At 43.4% G+C, this 20383-nt stretch overlaps 1 protein-coding gene across 1 annotated transcript in view; it reads right to left on the bottom strand.

The window, feature by feature from the left end:
• The window catches only part of MAML2 (mastermind like transcriptional coactivator 2), a 67567-nt gene extending 52625 nt beyond the window's left edge, over positions 1 to 14942 (bottom strand). Inside the window, exons 1-2 of the mRNA XM_027735570.2 lie at positions 14937 to 14942; positions 12210 to 13673 (exon numbers count right to left, since the gene is read on the bottom strand). Of these exons, the coding sequence (XP_027591371.1) occupies positions 12210 to 13673; positions 14937 to 14942 (1470 nt within the window). The remainder of the gene's footprint in view (positions 1 to 12209; positions 13674 to 14936) is intronic.
• Positions 14943 to 20383: the final 5441 nt, after the last annotated feature.

The raw sequence follows: 20383 nt of genomic DNA, 5'->3' as shown, positions 1-20383 counted from the left end.
GGCTGAGAGGAAGACAGCACAAGAGGACTGCATACTCCTTGTGACATAAGACTGGTATTGCACAACAGGCCAAGGAAGCCCTAGCCAAGACAAAAAAAGCCAGTTTGTATGCGGTTGCTAGGAATATGGTAGTGAAACAAGTGAGTTGGTCATGCAAACAACTTGTTCTACAGAAAGCAAACAAAGTGGAGAAAGTCTGGTAGAGTGCAACAACTGTGACTGGAAATGAGACACCTGGATTCTTTTGGATTTGCTCTGGTTCAGTCAATGCAGCAGATAAACAGTTAATGCCATTACAGAACAAATGGCAACAATCAAAAACCAACAGGAAAAGGCCATCACTTGCCATAATGTGAGCAAAACTACTGCAGTGAACGTCCTCCCTGCTGGGAAGTGGCAACACCAGATAAAAGTAATTGGAAAAAAAGAAGTATTTTGGAAAAAACCTCTTCCTGCCCCAAATACATTTCTTCCTGCTGGAAATTTTTGAAGTCCAGTTATTACTGTTTAGCCAGGTTTGTTCACAGGAAAAACAGAGGATGATGGAGCTGAAGAAATTTTCAGCCTGTACAATGCTCATAAGACCCACTTTAGAGTTTGTGGATCCCTTGTGTAGTGAAGCCCATGGAGTCCACTATAGGGAGAAAACAGTAGAGGGAGACACTTGAAAGGCTGCAGAAAGGGTTAAAAGTGGTCAGTTCATCACTCTTCTGTGTGGTGCCTTGGAAGTTTTCACAACACCAGATGTGCGAAAAAAAAAGAAGAAAGCAAGCACAGTGAACACCAGTAGACATCCTGGTGCCCTGGAAGCAGTTAAATTAACACCCAGCAGGGACAAATTTGCAGCTTTGGGAACAAGCTTAAAGTTAGTCTGTTTTCATTCCTGGAGTGAATTTGCAAGTGTATGACAGTGAAGTACAGCCTGGGAAGGAGAAGGCAGCTTTGGATTAAGGATGGATAGCCAGAATTTGCTTCCACCCTCCCTCTTCCCGCTCTGTTTTGCACTGAGGCTGTGAAGCTCCCAACACTTTTGCTAATCCCGCTGTTTTCCCATGTCTTTTACCAGTTCCAGTAGGAAAAAAAAGTAATTCTTTTTTTTCCCCCCATTCTAGCTGAAACCAGACAAGACTGGAGTCACCCCAGCAAAACTTGCTTTTGCTAGGATTGCAGTTAACAATCCTTCGGAGAAATCTAGTTCTGCAATGGATAAAGTTGGATGCTTTTCTAACCAGAACCAAAGCACTAAATCCTTTAGTCATTCATCACGCAGTTGGAGCCAGGCTATGGCCCGGCTTGCAACCACTGCAAATTATAGAAAAGACTGGAAAAAGAAAATTCTCTGAGAGTACATCTAACTCATCTTCAGAGAATTACAGAAAGCCCTCAAAGTCCCTGTCCCTCTTACAAGTTACACAACAAATTGTCTCCACAAAAATACCATCCTTCCTCATTTTCACACCTTAGTCTTTGCAAGTATTTTGGCATCAGTCAATCACGGGGAACTTTTCAACCAAGGTGGACTGCACAGCTTCTTACGAAGACCTGAAAGGACCATTCAATCTCCATCATTCTTCCTCATGTATATCTTTGGCAAGGCAGGAAGAAGCGTCAAATCTTGAAACAGGCTTCCCAGATACGTGGTGGATGCCCCAAGCCTGTCATGTTTAGGAGGTGTTTGAACCTGCTTTAACTTTTGGTCAGCCCTGAACTAGTCAGGTAGCTGGACTACATAACCATTGTAGGTCCCTGCCAACTAAACTATTCTATTTATGCTATTCTGTTCTGTTTTGTTCTATTCTATTCTACTCATGTTGGTTATTCAATGGCTATACTTGCATCTGTAGATGGTAGAGAAATTCTAGGGTCCCCTGAAGTTGAAGAAAATCAGATAACTTCTTGTATTAGTTGTTTTCCAGTGGGGCAAATATGCTGCTTATTCTGTCTCCCTGACTGATGGAGACTGGCAACCTGAAATATGTAGTGCGTCCTTTCAACCAGCAATTTGAAGGGCTCAGGGCTGCATTTCCTGCCCTGTCCTGAAGACTTCCTGCAGATGCTTTGGGAACTGACTACTGGAGACAAAGCCCTTAGGCCCCTTCACTTATTCCTGGCATAGGATACAGAAATAATTAGCTTTTAAGTGTTACCAGTCTTCTACTCTCCCCTTTGAGAAGATTGCAGGTGCTTGTCCCCTGTGCATCAGTAGCTCCTATTCTGCCCCATTTTCTCCCAAACTATTTCCCACCCTTAGATCCCCTCTCCTCCTCTGCACCCAGACTTACTCTCAGATTTCTCCTCTGAAGCTCCCAATCCTTCTCCCTGGTTCCCTCTCATCCAAAGTCAATTTGAACTCTGTACTACTGCCTTCCAGGCTTCTTCCTACCCTCAGACCCTCACTCTTCCTCTGCTTTACTCCTTCACAACCTTCTTTCGCAGTCTTGGTCCACCCCATCACAATTGCCCTTCTCTGGATCCAGTCTCACCTGGCTGTTTCTTTCCCTTGAACTAATCTTTCTGCTCCCTGACTCTCCCTATCCTGTCCTTCCACACACAGACTCCCTCTTGCATCCAGCTGTTCACCTTCCACTCCTTCTCCAGCCACCCTGGTAGCTGAGGTTCCCCAGCATCTGTCCCATGAGTTAACAACTCGCTGTCGCTGGCAGAAGCAATCCCATCTCCGCTTCTGGCCTCCAGCTATGTGCTCCCACCATTTCCCTTGTGCCAGTGTTGGCTTTGCCTGACCCCACAAGCTGAAGAAAGTCACTAGAAGAGGAGAAAACCTACACAGAGAGAAAAACGATAGTTTTCTGCTAGTTTTGTGAGAGCTCAGACAAGCGCCAGAGCTGGTGCTAGAGGGAGGAGTGGAGACAGGGTTGGGTTGAGGGAGGACTTCTTGTCCCTTTCTGAAGCTTCCAGCCTCTACATCAGCTCTTCCATCCCATGAAACCTCACCTAAGAGCATCCAGAGCCCTTGCTCTCCCCTTCTTTCACCATATTGCCATGCAATTCAATGCTCTGTAGTTTCAGTCTGCACATCTTTCAGGCAGAGCAGCACAGCTCATGGGCGCTAAGAGTCTCCTTCAGAGAGGTTATCCCTCACATTTGTGTCTCGCTCAGGTACTCTGAGCTGCACTTTCCTCACTGGTTACACAGAAAGCTTAGGGGGTTAACATTAAATACATATATCTGGTATGATAGAGAGGGATAAATATCCCTTCTTTTACTCAATTCATTTTTACCAATTCACTGGGTCTGTTTCAACTCCAGACTCTGTCAGAGGATTTCTCTGCAATGATAAACCCTTATCCAACAACTCCAATGATTGTAATAGCTTTGAATGACATTTTCCTCCTCTCTTTCCCCAAATACACAAGAACATATAAAATATACAGTAACATTTCCTTCGTCTTAAGGTTTGGCTGGTTTTCTTATTTAGATTATAAATTCTTCAGGGCAAAAACTGTCTTTTACACTGTGTGTACATTACCAGAAACAGGCATGCAGCAAATGAAGCAGGCAGATGGTTCTGGAATAGTTCTGTTGGAGCATCTGGCTGATTTTCTGGATTAGCATCACATTCAAATGGTAAATTCACCCGTGAAAACTCACATTAAGGGAATATTACTAGGTCTGTTCTGTCTTAACAACAGTCATCTGTGGCCTGGGGCAGGTCTCCGCCATAAAAGCACCAGCAGTAAAGGTAGCTGAGTGGAGGAATAAATATTTGCCATTAAAATATTCCTTCATTTTGAACCCCTAGAGAGACAAATTACTCTGACTGAGCACTCTTGAGCACTTTTGGGAATTAAAATAATAGGAAAACTCTAGGGAGAGAAATACGAGCTGGGGCTTGTTAAAATTTTTTTTGTTCCTTGACTTCTTGAGGTATTCATAAATTGCCTACAAACAAGTAAAAACTTACAGGAAAGGGTTTTTCACCATGCCAGCTCCAAATGGCTGTGGAATTATATTGTTTTTTCCAGGCTGCCTTTCCAAAATCCCTGCAGGAAGTTGTCTCAGGGCTTGACTCTGGCCTCAAATGCTCAAGCAGCAATAGCAGGAATCCTCACTTCAACCAGGTAAGAAACCCTTGCAGATACCATAGCTTTATAGACAAGTTCACAGGTCAAGATAGACTAACTTGCCTATTAGCAGAGAACCAGACCTGAAACATCCCTGGCCTCTTTCTTTCTGGTCAGCATGAAATCTTCACAGTTCCTTATCCCATTCTTCCCTGCTAGACTTTCTTTCCTGTTAATCTAATAAGCACAAAGTCATGTCCTGTTTTTGGTTATGATTCCTTAATTTACCCTACTACCTCAAGCCTGTAAACTGTACTCTTAGCCACCAGCACTGTGGAGCTATTCACTTGCCATTTTCTCCTTGGAGCCATCATCATCTTCTCCTGTGTACACACCTTGTCCCTCTGCTTTCCTTCCCCAGCCCCTGTCTTCCAGATGGCCGTGGAGTAAAATCAGAGGAGTGAAGCAGGTAACAGCCTTACTGTACCTCCTGTCTGCAACAGCATCTTTTTCCCTCACAGCCAAGACAGCTGACTTGGTCATGAAGGGCCTCTTGGATCACTGCTGTCCTCAAATCAACATTTCTAGACCTGCAGGTAGATGAAGTTCATATCCATCAAATTCCTTCCACAAAACCCATTTTATCTTTGTTCTTAAAAAAGCCAGCTCAACGCTGTTCCTTTGAAACAGGTGACATTTTTAATCTGAGTTTATGCAGTTCTTCACAGGACGATATTTTGCCCTATCAGTGGATCTCCCAGGCACTTTCACAATGTTAATAAATAATAAATAAGACTTCAAGTGTGCTGACATTAGCAAATAACTCATACAGGCAAGCACAATGATGGTTTTCTTTGGTACCTTAATGAAAGTACCTTCAAAAAGCAGTTCAAAAGAGACCTCAGGAACTTTGTCATCTACTGTCCAAATCCCCTAACCCAGAAGCATTTGACCATGGCTAATAATCTACTATTCTTCCAGTGTAAATGCTTTATGCAAAGAGTTCAACAAACCTTATGGAACTGGGAATGTCCTTGAAATTCTGAGTTACAATGTCCTCAGGGACTGACTGTCCACAGTGTGACCGTCTAGGGATTTTGTTCAGCAAACTGAGCATGAATGATGTAAAGCACCATCAAGATAAATGTCTGTCAGGACAACACAGGAACTTATGACATTTTCTCTCTGGTTTCATGTTCATAAATCAGCTGTGACCCTGCAACAGATGGTGGTATTGGGACATACTGAAGTTTTTATACAGAATGTTTAATTCAGAAGTCCTTGCACGAGGGAATGTGACCAAAATGGAGCTATCAATAAAAGCTGTCATCCAAATATTATTTTTATAGAGAGCATTGAAAGAAGGTCACATTGTTATTTTCTTACACCATGGAACAGTTTCTATTATTACAGATTCCAACAGCCTGGAATTGTTGTTATTTACAATCTCAGTTAAATTCAAGTCCTGGTTTGTACCAATTACCATAAGCCATTCTAAGTTTTCTCTCTTCCTTTCACAAATATTTGCAAAATAATTCCTTCACACTTGAAAACAGAGAGATTGCTTCACCAAAATGTGTTCTTCTTTTCTTCTGTAATGGTAAATACAAAGGTCTAGGAAAATACTGTTTTGATGTGAATCATTTAAACAAGCCACATTTTCTTTGAGAAATTTCAGGGGCTAAATTAGAGATGTAAATTACTGATCAGGAGTGAATGGTAACAAGAGTTTCTATATATCTGCACTTTCAAAAAAGGCACTAGCTCTTTTGCTCTGGTGCTTCTTCCTCACAAAGCACTCTAACTATCTGACATTTCAACATATACTTTTTATTGAATCCATATGCTGCCCATGCTTTAAAACCAAAAGGTAAAAGGTCATATCCTACTGCTTACTCTGCTACTGTAAGTCCAATTACACTGTCCTGAAATGAAATTTCACTGGCTTTACATTGGAGAAAATGAGAGGAGAATCTGTTTCAGCACCTCTACAGAGCTGCCAGGTTAGTTGAAATACCATCTCTATCACCTGGAGATACTTAAGAGTGATGAATACATATCAGTTAAGCTCTGGGCATTGGAAAGGCTGGTGTAAAGGAATGGTCTGCAAGGGGGGGTCAGCACTTGGAGCTTCTCTGTGGTGGCATATCCTGTGGTGCAGTGCTGCTCTGTGGCTTTTCTCCAGCCAGATGCAGCCATGCTGTGTCCCTGGGGCATGGACCACTTGGATGGCCATTGGCAAAATAGAAAGCCTTCCTGGAGAGAGCATGAGGCAAGAGGCATGTACGGGGAATATGTGCTTGGAGCTGGTACCAGAGAAGGGACTGTTTAGTATTCAGTAGGAAGGAAGACTGGTTGAGACCTGGTGAAGAAAATTATATAAGGCAAGCTCCAATTAGGGCAAATAACGGAAACACCACCCACCCACATCACCCCCCAAAATGCAACTAATCACAATTCCCGGGTTATTGAAAATGAAAATAGAGAAGTGAAAAAGAAGATGACTATATGCTCAAAGCATTCTAAAGGAACAGGGACTAACAAGGACCTCAGCTTTGCACAAGCAAACACTGTTGTCGTTTGTAACTACATAGATGCTTCCAAAGCCTTAAAAATAGGGACTACCAGTTGTTCACGTAAAGTGGGGGGTGAAGCTCTCACGATCTCTCGCGTTATCCCTGTCTCCAAAGCCAAGACTAAATAGGACACACCCACGCGTAGCAGATGGAGTGGCCTTGTTCCGTTAGGGTTACCGTTCTCATGAGCTCAGCCTTCTATTCTCCCTTCCCTTGAGCAAATGAAGTTGAATAAAAACAATTGGAGAAAAATTCAGCTCTTTTTCTTTTTTTTTTTTTTTTGACTTCTTCACAAAAAACTAATGGATCTTATTGAACAAGTCATAGAATCATAGAATCGATTGGGTTGGAAAAGACCTCCGAGATCATCGAGTCCAAATCCAGTCCATTTACTAGATCATGGCACTCAGTGCCACGTCCAATCTGCGTTTAAAAATCTCCAGGGATGGTGAATCCACCACCTCTCCGGGCAGCCCATTCCAATGCCTGATTACTCTCTCTGTAAAGAATTTTCTCCTGATATCCAACTTAAATTTCCCCTGGCGGAGCTTAAGCCCGTGCCCCCTTGTCCTATTGCTGAGTGCCTGAGAGAAGAGACCAACCCCCACCTGGCTAGAACTTCCCTTCAGGTAGTTATAGACGGTGATGAGGTCACCTCTGAGCCTTCTCTTCTCCAGGCTAAACAACCCCAGCTCCCTCAGCCTCTCCCCATAGGACTTATGCTCCAGTCCCTTCACCAGCCTTGTTGCTCTTCTCTGGACCCGCTCCAGCACCTCAACATCCTTTCTGAACTGAGGGGTCCAGAACTGAACACAATACTCAAGGTGTGGCCTCATCAACGCAGAGTACAGGGGAAGGATCACTTCCCTGGTCCTGCTGGCCACGCTATTTTTGATACAGGACAAGATCCCATTGGCCTTCTTGGCCACCTGGGCATACTGTTGGCTCATGTTGAGCTTCCTGTCAATTAGTACCCCCAGGTCCCTTTCTGCCTGGCTGCTTTCCAGCCACTCTGTGCCCAGCCTGTAGCGCTGCAGGGGGTTGTTGTGGCCAAAGTGCAGGACCCGACACTTGGCTTTATTGAACTTCATCCCATTGGAATCAGCCCATCTCTCAAGTCTATCCAGATCCCTCTGCAGAGCCCTCCTGCCTTCCAGCAGGTCGACACTCCCTCCCAGTTTGGTGTCATCAGCAAATTTGCTGATGATGGACTCAATCCCCTCATCTAAATCATCAATAAAGATGTTAAACAGGACTGGACCCAACACAGACCCCTGGGGAACACCACTGGTGACCGGCTGCCAGCTGGATGCAGCTCCATTCACCAGCACTCTCTGGGCCCGACCCTCCAGCCAGCTCCTAATCCAGGAGAGGGTACACTTGTCCAAGCCATGGGCTACCAGCTTTTCCAGGAGTATATTATGGGAGACAGTGTCAAAGGCCTTGCTGAAGTCTAGATAGACCACATCCACAGCCTTCCCCTCATCCACCAGGTGGGTCACCTGATCGTAAAAAGAGATCAGGTTGGTCAGACAGGACCTGCCCCTCCTAACCCGTGCTGGCTGGGTCTAATCCCTTGTCCATCCTGAAGGTGCTGTGTGATTGCACTCAGGATGATCTGCTCCATAACCCTGCCAGGCACCGAGGTCAGGCTGACAGGCCTGTAGTTGCCAGGGTCCTGCTTGCAGCCTTTTTTGTGGATTGGGGTGACATTCGCCAACCTCCAATCATCTGGGACCTTCCCAGAGAGCCAGGACTGTTGGAAGATGATGGAGAGCGGTTTGGCAAGCTCTTCTGCCAGCTCCCTCATCACCCTGGGATGGATCCCGTCTGGTCCCATAGACTTGTTAGGATCCAGCTGGCTCAGTAAGTTGCTAACTACATCCTCCTGGAATACAGGAGGGCTATTCAGCTCTCTGTCTCTGTCTATCTGCTCTAGAGGCCAGTTGTCCTGAGGGCCACCTGTCTTACTGCTAAAAACTGAGGCAAAGTAGGTGTTAAGTACCTCAGCCTTCTCCTCATCTTTGTTAACTATATTTCCCTCCAAGTCCAACAGAGAATTGAGGTTTTCCTTGCCCCTCCTTTTGCTATTAATGTATTTATAAAAGGAATTTTTGTTATCCCTAACTGAATTAGCCAAATTAACTTCAAATTCCACTTTTCTTTCCCTAATTTTTTTCCTGCATGACCTAGCTCTCTTTGTAAATTCTTCATAAGTAGCCAGTCTTATGTCTTATCAAAAGCTTTCAAAAATGTGAGCGGAATTTCTTAGACTAGTTAAAAACATTGAATTTTTCATTCAAAAACCTTAAGTCTTACTTCGAAGCATTCTTCACTGACTGGACTAAATTTCCTCACAAGGGGAAAGCTAGACTTCAAACTTCTACCCAAGCCTAGTTACAGATTTTCAGCTCAGGTTCTGTATAAGTATTGCAAACCTGATTATACCTGTGTAGAATTTGGAGCTTCTAATTATTCCCTAAACAAAGAGAGTGTTGAATTTCTATGAGATTTTTCATGACTATGTGTATATTGCATTCTAATAGACAATGCAAAGGAATCTTTCCCATAACAAAGGAGAATAAAAGAGAGAGGCAAAAAACCCCTTCATTCAGATCAATCTTCCAGGAAACCAAGATGGTTTCCATCATTTTTATGACTTTTCCCTAGAGGCAAAAGACATCTAATTAGCAAATCCCACTGTAAGTTTCTTTCAATTTGACACAAAGGGAATATGACAAGCAGAGAGATTGTAAGCCTTACATTTCCAGTTAGCCAGCTTGGACTGATAAAGCCAAGTTCAAATGGGTTTTGGGGATCTTAAAGCTTGGGGAGTAAAAACCCAGAGGATGAGCTGGTTCTCTAAAAATGTGAACTTATAGAGTTTTAGTCAGTGATATCTGATGGCAATGTCACAGCAGCCCTTTATGAACATACACTCACATTACCAGCTACAAAACATTCCAGCAAGTTCTGAGATGGTCCTTACAGCGCCCAACTACAATGATCTCCCCTAAATCTTCGTTCGCGAAGCCTAGCCATGATGATGATGACAATGATCTGAGGAGGAGCTGAATCATGCCAAGAAGAATCAAACCTTGATTCCTCATGAAGAAATAGACCATCAGTAAAATAAATATTAATCATGAAGTTAATTAGTAAATGCTGATAATTAATTGTGCATTACTGTTAATGATGTGTAGGAATCCTCCGAAGTGGGAGATGATCCTTCAGGAAAGCAGACCGTGCAGCCTAAATGAGCTGATGTCCCCATTGCTAAAATCAGTAGCAGTCAACCCACAAGGCTGCTTTGACCTTTGTTATCTTTATTGGAAGATAATACTAGAGGTGCCTCCTCTGCCTCTGATTTAATATTCAGACTTATGGGAGAAGTGGGCCCTGACCAAGGGGTTGGTGGGCTCTTGCAGATGTGCAGGCAGGCACTAAAGGAGTCCACAGAACTCATAAATACTGCAGGTAAACAGTTATGGTCAAACTTTTCAAAAACTCTGTAATTTACAGACCAATTGTATTTCTAAATTTTGTTCCAGCAGCTACAAAATACTCTGCTGAGAGAGACCTAATTGATTTTCTGAACTTCATCAGCACTTTGGAAAAACTGCTAAAGATCTCTAAAAAAAAAATCCAGTTATCTCTCTAGAGCATAGAAAAAACAGTGTTCTTGCTGCAAAGGCCCTGTAATGTGTGTCTACAAAGCTTTCAAGCTTCTCAGATGTGCTGTGGGTCAGGTAGCCACATCCTGCAGACACAACTGTGTAAAGTGGTCAGATGACAAGAAACTTCAGAAAATTAGTTTGCAGAAGTCTGTGATGACAGGCAAAACTCCTTCCTCGGTGTAATATCTAAAGTTTGGCACTCAGCAAAGTTCACTTAGGACAAGTTTCCTAAGCCAAAAGATCTCATGGCTGCACAGGTGAGAGGTCCTGCTACACTCATGGTAAATCTTGCAAGTACTACTAGGGCCAAGGTGCCAAGTCCCATCTAGTTGGCTGGCCTCCCTGAGCAGCAGCCTAAGAGGACACAGAGCAAGGAGCTAACATTGCCTCAAGCAGAGTTGCTCTCAATGTTTTTATTTCTTTCCAGAATGTGACCTTGCAATTTTTTTCAGAAAACAGTAGTGTTTGCAGAAGTTCTGCCTGTCTCCCCTGTGCTGACAGATTGCTGGAAGGTTCATCATGGCTGAATGAAGGAACTGTTAAAATTCATCTGCCCGCCAGTCCATTAAGAGAATGGGGAAATGCACCTAAGAAGAGAGCACACAGTAGCCCAGGAAGAACAGCCAGCTCCCACAAACCAACAAAACTGTGCTTGCATCCTGCCAACACTCATTCTCCAGCATCTTTCAACAAAGCAACTTCTCAAACCTAGCCATAGGTTTCACCTGGTACCTCTTGCTAAGGGATTTTCTGTTGGAGAAAATCATGGTTATTTGGTCAGGAAATTTAAAAGAATTAAAAGTAGAAAGGTGTGCAGGCATACAACTATATTTACTCTTTTTAAAACAGGCTGTTCACCCAAACAGTTTGGTGAAGAAACTCCAGTTCTGAATGATTAATTCACAGTGTTACTTCTCTCGGACTCCACGGAAAACACAGGCTTTCATTTTTCAGTAGTTTCTGAAATAGCTGTTTTTACATCCACAGATGATCTCCACACCTATATTCTGATTTCATATCTTCAAATGTGTTGAGCCAAAGTCCCACTGAAACTGCTCAGAGTTGCTTAAATGTCCCAAGGTCAAATATGTTTTACTTGTTTTGCATCTGGTTTCTAGATTCTGGAGTACAGTGAGATTGCACATTCTAACTTTGATTGGCAGGTCTGAAGCTTGGGATCTGAGACTTGGGTGTACAGGGACTTGGCATAGCATAACTAAGCTATAAAAGCAGATTTTGTCAGATCACTGTCTTATGATAACACAGTGGGAGCTGGCCACATGGTATATAATTGTAGACATTTCTGTGGCAACCTTCTCCTTCATATCTAAGCATGTATTTTATCCACAGAATATTCCCAGAACTGTGATGGGCATTTATAAAGCTCACAGATAAGTCTGATTTTCTTTGCCAAACAGATAGCAAATGTGCAAACAATATTTTTTGTCATATCAGTCAAAATATATCTAAACCCAGAATTTTCTGACCCTGCCTCCCTGAGAAAAATGATGGTATAAAAATTAACATTGTAAAATACATTACTAAGATAACATGGGAATTCATTAAAATTTTGACTTTCAAAAGAGCCTAAATTTTTGTAAGCTAGAAAACGTAGATAGGAGTCCAAAATAAGCTTGCATCTGCCCTACTATCTCACCTTTCTGACAGGTATCTACATAATATATAGCACTGACACATTCATTCCATTGCACTAAGCATGTGTTTCTTGAAATTTTTCTAAACATGCATTCATGTTTAGAATAGGTGCTAAACGTGCTAAATAGGTGCTAAACGTGCCATCACCAGCTGGGCAGAAGTGTGTGCTGAGAGGGTCATTAACATCTCTTGGAGGAATGAGGCCAGGCTGGGAAAGCCTTTTACTAGTTGGATCAGAATGATTCTGTAACAAATACGGAGGAATTTGTTTGCCTTACCTGTCTATGCTGCTGAGAGACTGGATACTGCAAACCTGAGATTTGCTGGCTTTGCTGCATTTTCTGAAGCATCATTTTTTGCTGCATTGCTAGGGTTACATTAGGCGGCCTCTGAAGAGACTGGTTTGGGAGAGGTTGAGCAGGTTGTGACTGTGGCTGTTGTTGTTGCTGCTGCTGTTGCTGTGGCTGTTGCATGGAAGTTGAACCCTGTGCCTGCTGGGTGTAGTGCAGAAGGGCAGGCTTGTTTTGGGAACCCAAAACTGAAGGCATCTGCTGGTTTGTTTGCTCTGAGTTAAAGTGAAACAAAGGCTTTGTGTTGCCATGATGTTGCTCTAGAGGTGGCTGAGAGCTGTTAATAAAGTTCCTGTTGAGGTCCTGAGGCTTTTGTTGCATGATTATATCCATTGGATTGCTCTGGGGAGTGGTTGGTTTATAAACATAGCTGTTCATCCCTTTTGACTGGTTTCCATTCACTGGTACCCCAAGAATTGCTGAGCTTTGTGGGCTGAACTGCTGCTGGCGAAAAGAAGGACTGGGGATTTTCTCTTGCACAAAGGGTCCAGGGGAAGGTCCTGATGGAGACAGCGTGGACCAGTTGGCTGTCTGGTTCTGCTGCTGCTGTTGCTGCTGAATCAAGGCATGCTGCTGCCGGTTGGCTGCGATCTGTTTGAGCTGCTGTGCATGAGACACCTCTTGCCAGTTGGGCAATGGCCGACTGGACGCAGAAGAAACCTGTGATACCTGTGTTTGATTCTGAGGCACCGAGGGGATGGGTGAAGAGGTGGACATGGCAGTGGTGGCCATAGTGAAGGCTGAACCTGTAGAAGAAGGCCTCATCTGTGGGGAGCCCACAGGAGCCTGATTCATGCCTGGTGCATATTCACTTTTTATCACCATCTTATCCATCTGCAGAGATCTCACAGGGCCCCTCTGGCTCTGCTGCCCAAGGTCAATGTTGAATGGCTCGTCTTGTTTTATCGTGGCATTTATCATATTCTCTAGCTCAAGATCACTCATTGGTGGCACTGATATATTAGTCAATTCATTAAACAGTTCCTGAAGCTCAAGATCCATCATTTGGTCCCAGGAGTCTTCCCCATATCTGTTAGGGAACATGGTCTCATGGGATGTCTGGCCGTCTAAGTGTTTGCTGCAGGACATTGTTTCTCCTGGTTCTTTCTTTACCTCTTTCAAAGTCATGTTAAACATGCCATTCCCACTAGCATGTGTATTGTTTGTTAGGCTGCTGGCTTTTCTTTGTGATCCTTGCCCCACAGTCATAGTTCCTGACATTGACTGGCTTTGGCAATTGTTAACATGTTGTCCACCTTGTCCCACTGCAATATTGTCACCCACTCTTATCCTCTTAATGTCAAGGAAAGAGCTCTCTGAAACACCATTGGGCCTCTTGTTGTTGACAGGTGACAGATTAACCACCAACTTTCTCTTCAAGGAGCCTTGGAGCTGAAAGAAGCAGAGACAAAAAGAATAATCATTACATAACACTGAATAGTCCATAGTCCAATTGCTTGAAAGGCAACAGGCAAGTAAGTATTGCTTAGCTCATAAAGCTTCTCCTGGCTTTTTCAGTCAATGAAACTGCAGAACTGTAGGAAAATATGCTCTAAGCGATGAATCTCCCTGCCATCACCACCCCTGCCACCAGCATCTTTCAAGCACTGCTGCCTCTTGTTGATCACAGACCCTCTTCCCCTCCCCATGATGGATTATTTCCCAGAGATGTATATTAATACATTAAGCCCTAATTATTTTTTGTTCTGAAACATCTGCCATAAAACACACATAACACTGCTCTGACACCTGTAACTCTTTCCTTTTTCTTGGATATTTACAGCAATACTTTAATTTGCTCACTAGCCCTGTGGGCCTACCGAAGGAAAAGAGGTTCATGGCTCTGTCTACCTGATTTACTCTCATCTGCTGTGGTTGTATACACAAATTCCCACTCCACACACAGAAAACAGAGATGTCAATCCCATGAGCTGAAAAGTTTGGACTTGGTGCATATGTCCTCTAATAAGATGCTGATGCCATCAAGAAGAGTTGAACATCATTCATAAAAGAACAGATTACTTTAAAAAGGGCAGCTGTCCTATATTTAGCTCTCCACTTTTGATTGTAGAGGTCTTTTCTAACCTTAATGGTTCTATGATTCTATGATCAAAGGGGTCACATGTGTGAGCAGCAGACACACACACACACTCACACACACGCAGTTGCGCGCGCGCAGCCCTCGCTCAGTGCACGGTGTCACTGCTCCAGCCGTTAGCAGTGCCAGGAAACTAAGCAGTGAAACGTGGCTCATCTTCTACCTTTCTGCACCTGGGTAGAAATGCAATGACCCAGGAGACATCAGACAATGACATCTGACAAATACCTGTGTGTGCCAGTGAGAAAATGGTGCCTGTACAAACTGTGATACCTTGGGAGGCTGTGATGGGCAGAGACAACTCAGAACTCTAATTTTCCAGTTAAATCAGGGAGGATGATTTATGAGATCTCCCAGTCACATTATTTGCATCATACTGTTTCATGTACAGAAGTCCATGGACACATAATACTCTGTTGTGGCCTCTATGACCCTCAGATCCAGGCTTATCTATAGGTAAAAGCTCTTCCCAGATAACTCCAGATGCGAACAGTTTTATTCTGATGCAAATACCAATGAGTTGCTTGAAAAGAGGTCAACTGAGAAATACATATTACCTCCATATCCACCTATCCTTCCATTGCATCAGAAGGTCACTGAATTTAGCCCTTAAAATAAAGTTTGTAATTTCTCTCTCTGACATTGAAAATTTCATCTCATATCTCAAGTTAAGTTTCCAGAATAGCTTTTGAATCACAGATTCACATTTTCATTTTGTAAGGACAGACATGTTGGTGTCTATTTGTACAGACCATGTTCCTTCAAGAGTAACTAATTGTCACTAGGTGTCCCTCAGGGGGGAGAGGTTTGTGTGGTCATTGCAAAAGGCACAGGCTGTCTTTGGTTAGCATGTCTTTCTGACACATGAGTCACTGTACTTTCCTTTGGAAAAAAAAAAAAAGGTCAGCTGCACTTCCTTTTACCATCATCTTTGTTGTCGGTGTGTTTATTAGAAATCATTCCTGTGCCCCCAAATTCATCTTCCTGGGAAATGGGGAAGTTCCCAGGTCATCAGAATACATGACTTGGCAGCACATTTTGCTTTCAGATTTGTTGCTGACAGAAAGACTGAACAGATAATGAAAAATATATTCTCTGCATATGTATACGCTTTATGTGGTTAATATGACTTTCTGAGATAATACCAGTTTGCTTGACATTTTGAAGCAGAGGGAGCTGTTTAAAAAGTCTCTACATTTTCAGGGCACCTGCACCAGGCTTTCTCATACATGTAAAAATGCAGATGTTACATTGGGCTTTGAATAGCAGCTGCTTTTCTCCTGCATTTGAAGTAGGTTCTAGCAGATAGAAGGTGAACTGGGTGAGCAGATAGGGCTGAGCTGGGAAGTGGTTTGCCACCCACAAGTCAGCAGCAGAGCCAGGCAGAGCTCCATGGTCCCCAGACACATCCCTTAACCAAACACTCCCTCCCTCGACATGGGCTGGAGGACTCCTGGTTTCATGACATCTGCTCTGCTGAAGTGCCTCCCAAAAGGGGCACTGCATATTTGTAAAGAAGAAATCACAAGTGCTAACTTATCACGTCTCCTCAAAACCTTGAACATAGCCCTTGGAATGTTGACAACAACGTGTTCTACAGATGTTCCCACATTAAAGTAAAAATAAGAGTGAGCAAGGCTGCAAGGTGCAAGGGAGTCTCAGGGGACTTCATTGATGCTGCTAAAAAGGTCCTGATTTCACATCCCCCATGAGTTCAGGATATGGAGAGCAAGGGCATGGGAAGGATGTGAGCAGCCCACAGGGATGAAGCCTCCTGTGCCTCCTTGCAGTGAGCTGTTGCCAATTATATATCGAGGGGTTTGCAGGGGACTGGTCTGTGTTTGTTCAGTGAGACAAGCACTGTCCATCACAAGCCTCTCCGTCTCACTACTTCATTTGAACTCTGCCTTCAAAGGGACACTGCTGCCCCAGTATTACATGTGCTTTGTTTTTTTTTTTCCCAGAAGGGAGTGGACCATGGTTCCATCACTCAAATCTTTGCAGTTTTCTAACAATCACATTTTTTAACTACCAATTGGAAATCACTACTCAAGCCCTTTTTCCCCAAGCGAAGCACAGACTCTTCAGGAGGACAAAAAAAAGAGAACTTGCCAGATTTCAGGCTCCATCTCTTCCAATCTGCAAGCCAGGATTGATTTGGGTCAGTAAATGTAAAGCAAAAGTTCCTATAACACACATAGAGACACATTCCTCCGATCAAACAGGCTTGCGATTACACATCTCAAACTGCTTAAACTGCATAATACTGAAGGGCTCTGTGATGGGAAACAAGTGACATGACAGTAAGTGGGAGAGGACAAAGCCCTCCATACCCAGCTCCATCCCACAGGTCGTTGTGTAGCACTGGATGAACCATCACAGAGTACAGGCATTTCCTGGCAGCCTGTGTTATTGTGAGACCTTTTGCTGAGCAGGCTCTGGTGAGTCAGTGTGTGTTCACACACTTACAGCGAGGCAGTGCTGGATGATTGGTCTTCTGAAGTTAAAACTGCACAGGCTGAGCCTCTGGAGATCATGTCTGTGAGACAGCCCAGCACTGTTAGTGGCCAAATGGCTTGGGGACGTTAACAGCGGAGGGCAAAACTCTGGAGATGACTTGGTCTAAATGAGCCAGTATGACACCACATCCTGTGCAGAGGGACATATATAATATTTATAAGTTTTATATTTATAACTTATTCTGAGTCTTAAAGGGATTTAAGAGACGCAGCTTCTTCTCTAATGCTCCTTGACACCAGGCCAAATCAGCAGGAGATCTACCGAGCTAATACCTAGGGTGCATCAAATCCTGGTAACAAATAATTCCTCTTTTGGGAAAAAAAAATTGTTTCACCTTTCTTTTGGTTGAAATTTTTTACTAAATGTAAAACTAGAGGATTTTGCTGAAAATTGATTATTTTTTTCTGTCTTAAATTTTTTTCAAAAAATGGAAACAAATGATTTTTTGATTTAAAAGCACAAATTGTCAATGAGAAATTTTAGAGATTGTTTTGTACAAAATATACATATTTAACAATATTTTTATCACATATTTGATACAATTCTGACATTACTCATGTGAATTCACCTTGCATTCCTTTCCACAGGGTCTGTTCGATATGGCTAAGAAAAGAATTGTCTGTGTCAGCAGGAAATTGCACAGTCTATCTGGTTTCACTTTCAATGAAAGTCTTATTTTTTTGCGCACTCTATACAGCTTCTGCAATTGGACTTCCTTTAGAATTTTCTTTTTATCTTATTTAACACTGTGTAGAAGCACAGTGCTTGACAGAAGTCCTAGGTTAACCATCCAGCACCTGGAGCTTCACAGTTCTCAGGACAAGTGAAAAACAAGCTGGTCCCTCTGACTTGCCCGAGTACCTTCATAGTGCCTGCAGATCTCAAAAAAAAAATAAAATTCCCAGTGCAAATGTTAGTAACACATCTGACTGTCACCTCAAAATGTTTACAGCCGGACACTTAAGAATGGACCAAAACACCGAAATGTCCCACGTAACATACAGAGAAAATACCAGAGCATTATAGTTTTAGGTCCCCAGTAATCCTTACTAGCTGAATACATAAAAAGAAGATTCCTACCACCTTTGTTCTCCGACTCTCACAATTTCCGACTAAGGTTTGCAGCTTTCTTAGCTCGTGTGATTGAACAATCAGGACAAAACTCATAAGATGCTACTAACTGGAACCCCATGCGATTGCCACGTTTATGGACCAGGCAGTGTGGCAGCATTAGCGATTCGTGGGGAGTGATACTTCTGATGTTAAAAAAACCCCCAGCTTTAGATTTTATGCTTTTAACATAGAAGCAGCAGAAAAATCTATTTTAAAAGGTCCCTTTTGAACTACCTAGAGTTTCTCACAATATGTGCTGACTGTATCTATGGCTGCACTGTAAACAAAATCCTTCACGTATCTGGGGAGGTAAAAGGGAAAAGGAATTACAGGAAAAATAAGAAAAATATTCAAACAAGGAAAAGAGGCCAAAAAAAAATTCATTCCAAAGGAGGAAAACATGCTGAATGCTACTTCTTATTTATCTTGTGAAAGCACCTTTGCATTGCAGGGTTTGACCCAGCAAGCCACTCCTGGGGCTTAGAGCCTGATCCTGAATGACAGTAACTCTCATTTTCAAAATAGTGGTTTGCAATGTTTGCTGCCAGACTTCTGCAGTGTCACCTCTGCAGTGTCTGTGGCTGTGCCAAGCTGGTGAGTGGCTCTGCAGGCAGGGACTGGGGCTCACCAGAGCAGAGCCTCCCTGTTGCAGGCATCCCAGTGTGCAGGAGGACCAGGTGTCCTTGTTTTCTTACCCCTTCAGCCAGACACAATAGGACAACAGGATGGTTGTGGTGACTCACACTGTGGCCAGCTGCAAAGCCACAGAGGCACCCTGGGGCTGACACAAGGACAAGGAGAGGCCACTGTCCTGAGATGCCACCTCTGGGGCCATCACAGGTCCTAATGCCACAATCACACATGCATCCTCAAGGCCCGTTTCTGACTACAGACTCAGGAGGGCTCCCATTGCCTCTATTTCTACATATCTCTCAAAATCTGGTGGCTCTGGCTCACACCCCGGGGCATCAGGTTCACCCTGACATCTCTCCTGAAGATCTCAATAGCATGGTTCTCTTCTGAGAACCTCTTCTGCTTGCACTTTCTCTGCCCAGCATGAGTATATTTATTTTTAATCTTTTGTCTTCATTTGCAGCATCTACCTGACATGGCTGAGGATGCAGGCATGACAGTTGTCTTCAGAGAGATTTTAGCACTCCAAATTCAGAAAGTCCAATCTGCTGGATGATGCTGGATCTGGGAAGCAACATTAATTTTTCATGTCAGACTGAGTGACAAAAAGGAGGCTTTGGGCACAGCACACACTGGGGGACAGTCCTGAAAGCTGGTGTGTCCTCACAGCACCACACAGCACCATGGCCAGGTCAAGGTGGTCCCTCCATGGGTGCAAAGACCTGTGCAAGAGTAGCAGATGCTGTTTCTCTCTCCAATCTGGTTTGCACAGGCTCAGCTCCAGGTGCCTCCTGCCACCCCCTCTGTGTTCACAGGAAGGGGACCCACTGTTCTCTCTGAGCAGTGAGGATGAGGAGGCACAGGTGCCTTCAGCCCCACACTGTAGGTGAGTGCAGGGCACTTGAGACAGCACACCTCCACCCTGCCTCACTCCTTTCCTATTTAGCTAATCAGTTCCTGAGACCACTTGGATGACCAGAAGCAAGGTTTACTGCCGTGAGAATTTTGCTCTACACATCCCAAACCTTCCCAAGGCCCATCCCTGTCCTTCTTATCATAAGCAGTTTGGGCAGAGATTTGGTGCCTATACAGGCCTCTTGAAGTGGTGTCCTGAGTCAGGTCGATCCTTGGGTGTAAGCACCACCAGCAATAATAATGCTGACTGAGAGGCAACACAAGTTTTCCTCCCTGCTTACTGTAATAAGTGCCACTAAAACTGAATTTGTAGTAATAAATAAGGATGTTCCTTGGCTGACAAGTATCCACTTAATTCTCATTATCTGGAAAAAGGCTAGAATAGTAATCAGCATGTTAGAAATCCCACAATTTACCTTCACTTATGGAAAAATTATGTATCTTGCCAACTGAACATACCAACCTAAAAATGCATCCATATTATTCACTGTGTACTGCCTATAAACATAACGTCAGGGCTCTGGTCCAAGCTGCTGAAGCACAATAATTATATTTTTTTATGCAGATTTTACATCTGATGGATTATAAAATATCATGTCTAGTCACAGCCTTTCAGAAGAATAGGAACACAGAAAAATAATAGCACTTTAACTAGGTCAAGATTGCTAATCAGAATGTAGCAGTCATTACTGTGTGCAAAACAAATAGGCATGAAAGATCTGCATTTCTTATCTTGCAAGCTGTGTATTGTCTTCTGGAGAAGTCTTTTCTGTTGTGTGTTTTTTTGTTTGGTTTTTTTAATGATCCTTTTCAACCACGAATA

The sequence above is a fragment of the Pipra filicauda genome, unplaced genomic scaffold (genome assembly GCF_003945595.2).
Source record: "Pipra filicauda isolate LSUMZ 115617 unplaced genomic scaffold, ASM394559v2 scaffold184_size3518187_pilon, whole genome shotgun sequence".
Classification (NCBI taxonomy): domain Eukaryota; kingdom Metazoa; phylum Chordata; class Aves; order Passeriformes; family Pipridae; genus Pipra; species Pipra filicauda.
Note: the sequence above shows the minus strand (reverse complement) of the source record. Positions and strands in the feature narration are given on the sequence as shown.